General features: G+C 38.1%; 1 protein-coding gene across 9 annotated transcripts in view; it reads right to left on the bottom strand.

The window, feature by feature from the left end:
- Positions 1 to 7,319, bottom strand: part of LOC117020147 (ankyrin repeat domain-containing protein 26) — a gene marked incomplete at its 3' end in the record, with an annotated part of 25,566 nt that extends 18,247 nt beyond the window's left edge. For 4 of the 9 annotated variants that reach the window (XM_033102388.1, XM_033102389.1, XM_033102390.1 and 1 more), the window contains 3 exon segments: positions 1,225 to 1,297; positions 3,199 to 3,232; positions 5,889 to 7,318. In XM_033102388.1, the coding sequence (XP_032958279.1) occupies positions 1,225 to 1,297; positions 3,199 to 3,232; positions 5,889 to 5,976 (195 nt within the window). 9 annotated transcript variants of the gene reach the window in all.
- Between the last annotated feature and the right edge of the window lie 181 nt (positions 7,320 to 7,500).

The raw sequence follows: 7,500 nt of genomic DNA, 5'->3' as shown, positions 1-7,500 counted from the left end.
TGAAATAAGTCAGACAGAGAAAGACAAATATCACATTATTTCACTTATTTGTGATATCTAAAAAAAAAAAATGGACATCGAAAAGAGAAACAAACTCATAGGTGCAGAGAACTAACTGATCATTGCCCAGTTCAAGGATTGTTGGGGGAATGCTTGAAAAAGTAAAAGGATTAAGTAGTACAAATTGACAGTTATAAAATAGTCATGAACATGTCAATTACAGTACAAGGAATATAGTAAATAAGATTGTAATAACTAAGGATGCTGTCAGGGATACCAGACTAATTGGGGTACCAGTTGATACATTATATAAATGCCTAACCACTATGCTGTACACCTGAGGCTAACATAATATTCAATCAATGTCAACTCTAACGTAAATGACAAACTTTACATTGAAAAAAAAATCTCTGAAATTTGATATTTTACTATATGGTTTTTAAGAATGTCTGCTTCTAAAATTGGTTATTATTTTATGCAAAACATGTACTCCTCAATTAGATGAAGACATTTAAATATAGTCATAATGCAATGATTTAGAACATAGTGGAATCCCTTTATAATATGGGGTTTAAGAAAGAGAACTTGAATTCTAAATTGTCACAATTTCTACTATTATTTTAGTCTAAATTATGAACCCAGTACACCTGACACTTATATAAAATATTATTGAATGTCAACTGAATATAACCAAAAAACACAAGGAAAAGAAATAGAGAAAACACTCGCTCCTAACAACTATATGATACCAAAATACAAAGTGTAACAAAAAAAGAAGTATATGTTATATGCTGTATAGTTTTAAAACTGAAAGGTACCAGGAAGATTACATGACTATGACAATATGTAATTGAATCCATCAAAGATTTCATTTAGGCACGAGTATTATAAAAGTCATGTTGGAATAATGTAAAAGATATATTAAGAATCTTTACCCTTAACCAAATTTCGTATCTCCATCACTGTGGGATACCTCCCAATATAATTATCCTATCACTATATATTTCCCAGCCCCTTCTTTTTTTCAGCTCCCATGTTCAATACTTTCTAAAGTTAAAAAAAAAAGCCTCAAATGGTCATATTTTATAAAATGGTTCACGCTGACCAATTTTCCCTTACAAACATAAAACAATGATAGGTGGACCACTCCTAAATTTTACAAGCAAGTGCTACACAAAACTAAATTCAGAGCAGAAAAGTTAATTTCACAAAGGAGCATTTTACCTTGGTATCAACATCGAAGAGTCCATCAGCTGATACAGACCTTGAATCATTAGTGCCAGGTTTGCAGGTAAGACTTTAGGGTAAAGGTACACAACAAAAATAAGTGAGTTCATTTCTTTACAAAAGCAACAACAACAACAAAAAAAGTAAAAGGTCAGCTGTTTCTGTATTCAATGAAGTTTCTTGCTTGATTTAATTAACATACTCCCAACACAGGCATGTTACCACCTACCCAACTCCATTATTGTTTTGACAATCAGTCTTCCCTCTGCCCAACACTCCATATACATGGGAAGGATATCAGCGCGTAGGGAAAAGAGGTGGAGGTGACGAGACACCTGCTGTGGGCCATAGATCTGTGTAGTTCAGCAATCTCCAGTGCCTTAGGACTCGAGGGGACATAAGCCCGCCTCCCTAAGTTGGGGTGCAGGGGGATGATACCACATTCCTATTTGCTATAAAGAGAATGTTTCCAGGGGCTCAAATACTTTAATATGTTTTCATAAATTCTTAAATTAGGCTGGTTCCTCCAATTCAACAAACAGAAAAGCAGCAACCTGTACAGGATGCCCTTGAACCCCTTATTTTAATCTGCTTTTTCAGAAAACTACCAACGTCCTTTGTCCTTCCTTCTTGTAATTTCTCTTTAAATTGTCATACCGTACTATTCTCATCTTTTTTCCTTTATCTGATCTCTGATCTCTATTCTAAAAGCCTTTTTCCTATCCCAACCAGTATTGTTTCTCTTAAAACTTGGATTCCCTTGCTAATTCCATACTTATCCTCTTCCACTGCATTCACTAGACCTTTCCATTATTAAAACACTCACCTAAAGGATGACAACAACGGAAGTGTAGTGGGCTTAGAAACCTACACTTAATCTCATTTCATCACTCACTGTACTCAAATAAGTCACATAATCTCTGAGTTTCAAACTTTCCATGTGAATAACCACTTGACCAAAACATTTATGGCAGAATGAAGAACTACTGGGTGTTTTGAATAATTAATTGCTAACATTCGTTAAAACCCTGAAATTCTATGTACTTTTGATTCTGTCTAGAAAAACGGAGAATACTTAGCTGGCAGAAGTGGAATAAAACAACAGATCAACAACAACAAAAAAACCCCTGAGAACAGCAGAGAAAGAAGTATAAAATGGAGAAGACTCATGGAAGAAGGAAGAAAGACTCTAGGAAAAAAAGAAAAAACTTCCTAGAACAAGGGAAAGGTATTAGCCAGAAGGGAAACACAGGCTGGGGATTCAGTAAGTAGAGAAATCAATTAGAAATATCCTCTCAATTTGTGCTGAATTAACACAACATGGTGTATACATAGATGTTCTTCACTTACAGAACCACGATTCGTCCCAAGAAGGGTACATCGCATTATACCTGAAAACACTTGCCTGATTAGGTCTTGCTTATGTACAATCTGTGGTTCTGTGGCCACAGCTAACTGAGATCTGGCCTAAACACTGATGGTGAAAAGAAGGCTCTCGTGACTGCTGAAATTGTCAAGTACATTTAGACAAAATCTTGGGCTAACTGGGCTTTGTAGGAAAACACTAAATCAGCGTTAACACAAAACTAAATTGGACTCTTTGAGATCACCTGAATTATACCTGAATCTTGAACCCAGAGCTGCCCAGCAACTTCTCTGTACAGGCTGACGGACCAGAGAATGGACTTGGAAGCCAAGCAGGCTGAAGGTCAAATCACGGGTCAGCCACTTGGTAACTACGGAACCAGGGGTCAAGTAATCCACCTCCCGGACCCACACTCGTCTAATGAATAAAAACTAGGCAGAACAGCACAGCTACTGTGCAAAGCTGCTGTGCCGAGGACCCGAGACAACCAATGTTGGGCACATAGTATAGGGTCTCGCCCAGAGCAGAACACTCAGTAAAGGTCACTCGCTTCTCTCCGCAGTCTCTTAGTTAACATGCAAGTTTAGAAATCCATAAAATCCTACCTGCTTGCAGGGTCGCATTTAGAACACTCATCCACTGTTAAAGAAAAAATTCAAATACATTGTAAATACACAACAGAAAAACACAGAACTTTAAAGCGTCAGATTGAAGTGATGTAAAAATATTTCTTTGGGACAACACCTGAAGACTATAGTAAAGTGAATATTACTGATATAATTGGTGAGCAATTAATACGTGAAGAACTTTTACTTCCTCTCCTATTTATGTGTGTGTGTATATATTTATATTTATATATTCATACATATATACGTACACATATATATGTATATGTATGTACTTATGTATGTTTGTTTGTATGTATTATATATTTATATCAAATGAAAGAAAAATAAACGGGATGTGCAAAAATTTGACACCTACAAGTCAAGTGCTACTTACAATGATTGTAATCCTAAGCAGACGCCATCAGACTGGATGAAAATGGTATCATTGGTAAAAGCAGTATCATAAACTGACAAGGTCAAATTTAAATAGCATGCTTTTTCTGGACTTCTGCCATGAAGGGCAGTTAGAACACTTGTTTTGCTCCTACACAGTACCACAGTACCACTTGTGCCGCTCTTCAGTCCAGGGTGTTCAGTTTAGGATGAGACACCTGTCGTTAGCAGCTTAGTCAAGAGCCAGCCTCCTTTGCAGCACGGCAAAACACAGCACACAGACTCCTTCTGGCCATCTCTCCAATGTAGAGTAAGTATGAAAGACTTTGTGATTCCAGTTTTATCAAGTATAACCCCTGAGACTGTTTCCCTCCATTTGCAGAGAGTCTATCTGGACCTACCTTATAGAGCAGGAAGGTCCAAAGAGTTATTGCTGTACAGCAGCGTGTGATGCCATTTTTCTCAACCCTCCCCATAATGGCAAATGTGTATAGATATCGTGTTTTTTTAGCTTGTAAGTCACATATCAGCAGAGGCTCAGTCGATGAATAACAGCAAACAAACAAAAACCCCCCGAAAGACAAAGAAGTTATCTTGAATAACTACATTAAATGACCCTGGAGTTTTAATTTTTTAAACATTCGAAAAGATGGCCACTGTATGATTCAAACTATATGACATTCAGAAAAAGGCAAAACTATAGAGGCAGTAAAAACACCAGTGGTTTCCAGAGGTTAGGGAGAAGGGAGGGCAGAGGAAACGCCACAGAGGGTATCTAGGAGCGAATCTATTCTGTGTGATACTGGAAGGGTGGAGACACGTCCTTATACGTTTGTCAAACCCCACAGACTGTACACCACCAAGAGTGAACTCTAAGGTACAGTGTGGGCTGTGAGTGGAAATGCTGAGTCAGTGCAGTTCATCGATCGTCGTAAACGTACCACTCGGGTGCAGGGTGTCAACAGGGGGGAGGCTCTGTGTGGACGGGGATATGGGCTTTGCGGGAACTTGCCATACTCTCCACTCAAGTTTGCCCTGAACCTAAACCTGCTCTAATAACGAAGGCTTACTAATTAAAAAAAAAAAAAAAAAAAAAAAAAAAAATTTTCCACTGAACCTGCCATTACCAGATATGAACACATTAATGCTATTTTCGAAACACAGTCACCTTGAAGATGAATATAAAGATCCAGTGTCAGAATATGATTATTCACCCAACTGAATGAAGCATATGAAAATCCATAAACAAAGCAAATCATTTTTTGGAATGCTTAGGCAAGAAAGTAACTGATAAATGTGATTGAACATCTCGCTTTATCATGGTGAATAGGGATGTAGTGCCAAGTGAATCAAAAGGGAATCATCCCTGTACTTAAAGGACAACATTTATTCTAATTTTAAATCAGAAATCATTATGCTGATTTTATTTAAAAGCTACATTGAAACATTAATCAGATAAAAAGGAAAGATTATAATCGCCATGGTTATTGCCATAGTAATGTATGTACAAATACCTGTGAAATATTCACCAAAAGGCAAAAAGGTAACCAGCACTACAATTTTTAATGGACGATACAACTGAAACCAGTACCAAGGCACGTCACCATATTACTTGCTATTAAAATTTTAAGCAACACCCAAAATTAAGTCAGGCCTATAACTGCTGTGCAGAAAAGATTTCACACAGCAGGCCTGACTGCTATCCTTTGAAAGTCCTACTTGAATGGCTGGCCCTTGGCTGGTGTCTGGAAACCTGCATATGGGGAGGGTTCCCACCAGTCCCTCACTAAGTGTGGCTCCCGGCGCCTGAACTGCTTGTACAAACAAGGGGGTTCGTGCTGAACACTCGCTTTCCTTCTGGAAATCAGGAATGTTGGCACTTGCTAGGGGGACGTTGCCCATGTGACTGGCTGGCGTGCCATGAAAGCATTAGGCACTGAGTCTAATGAGACCCTGGTACCACTAGACAGCATTTCACGTGTGGTGCCAGAATTTAACAGTGGAGGAATTAAGCACATCCTGCTAACTCCACAGGACATGAGTCTTGGAAACTTGCGCCTGGTTCCCTCCAGACTCTGTCACATACACCTTTTTTCTTTGCTGATTTTGCTTTCACTGTAATAAATCACAGGTGTGAGTACTACTACAGGATGAGTCCTGTAAAGTGCTCTAGTGAATAACCAAACCTAAATGTGGAGTTAAGAACCTCTAATAAATTGCATTATATGAATTTTTCATTATTTAGGTTGATGCTTTCTAGATGATTAAGGTCAGTAGGTGATTTTGCAAATTACCTGTTGATAAATTTCTTTTTATTGATTCTTCTTTTGCAGATTCCTGTAGAGCTAGATATATTTGAATAAAGGCATAAAGGGGATACATGAAATGATGTCAGAAAATACTGTAAAACAAGCAACCATCCTATTTTAATCAGAATAAAAAATAGAACAGCCTAATGACAACATCTTGAATCAGTTCCTATAGAGAAAATGAAGAGATCTCATTGTCAATTTTCTGCAACTAGGCAGAAAATTTTCTGTGACTAGGCAGAAAACTATTTTTATAATAGTTATGAATCAATCAAGTAACTGGGATAATTACAGAAAAAACATAACTATCACTTATAGGATAATAATGTACACTGATTATAGCGTTCCTTTGGTTTCTAAATTTTTTCATTTCTTATGAAACTAAAAACATACCTCTGCTATGAAAAGGCAGTGGTTAACAGAATAAGTGAAAATAAAACAAAAAATTACATCCAACATGTAATCCAATATGTAATCCAACATATACCATCAAACTCAACATGCAGAGAAAAAAACGTGTCTTCCCTGTTGACCTGCTGCTCTTCTCTCTCCATCTGATAACGTCCTAATTACTCTTTTCATGTCCCATTGAAATGCTAGTGCACAATCTGGAAACCTAGGAATCATCTTAGTTTTTCTCTCTCCACTAACTTTTTACATTCAATCATCACTAAATTGTATGAACCATAACACTCTCCATGCTCTGCTTTATTTTGCCATAGCCACTGCCCTAGTCAAACAGGGGCTCTGAGCAGATGGCTGTCACAGGGGGAGAAAAATGAAACACCACCGACTGTTATTGTTACTTCCTAAATAAATAGGATTTATTTTCAGCAAAACAAATGAGAAAGACATAAGCCAGCAAAGACCAACATGTTCAATTGAATAAACTAACCTTCCTGACTTTTTTTTCTTTCAGCATGGATGGGTGAAAACATCACAGTGGACTGACACTAGTCCAAGGAAGTAAAAGCCTCCTTTGTCTGCCAGTTATTTTTATGCGCTTTTCTTCCATCTATCCTCTATGTGAGGGGCCAGCAAACTCCAACCTGCCATCAGCTTTTGTAAATAAAGCTTTACTGTAGCACGGTCTTGCCTATTCACTTGGCCCACGACTGCTTTCACACCATAATGGCAGATTTGAGTAGGTATGACAGAGACCACATGGCCTAAAATCAGGACTTTACAGAAAAAGCTTGCTGGTCCCTGCTTCATACCACAACCGGAGTGTCCGAAGGCCATCTCATCTTGTTCCTTGTCTCCTCAAAACTCTCCCTTGATCCCTGCAGTAACCATTGCTGAGTCCCTGCCCACTTGCCATCTGTTCGTCTTCATTCTCACTGGAGAACCACAATGCTGTGTGGATATTTACTGTCCCAATACACAAAGAACAGGGCCTCTCTCCAGCTCCACAAAGAAAAATGATTATACTAAGCTAATCACAGGACTGCTTAACACCAACTGGTGTGGGAACCAGCACATGCCGTACCTCAGCCTGTAAATGTTACAGGGATCTACTGGCAGCCTCTCAGTTTTCTTCTTATTTAACAGAATCACATAGCTGAACATCATTGATTATCAGGGAAACACAAATCAA

This window comes from Rhinolophus ferrumequinum, unplaced genomic scaffold, assembly GCF_004115265.2.
Source record: "Rhinolophus ferrumequinum isolate MPI-CBG mRhiFer1 unplaced genomic scaffold, mRhiFer1_v1.p scaffold_98_arrow_ctg1, whole genome shotgun sequence".
NCBI lineage: Eukaryota > Metazoa > Chordata > Mammalia > Chiroptera > Rhinolophidae > Rhinolophus > Rhinolophus ferrumequinum.
Note: the sequence above shows the minus strand (reverse complement) of the source record. Positions and strands in the feature narration are given on the sequence as shown.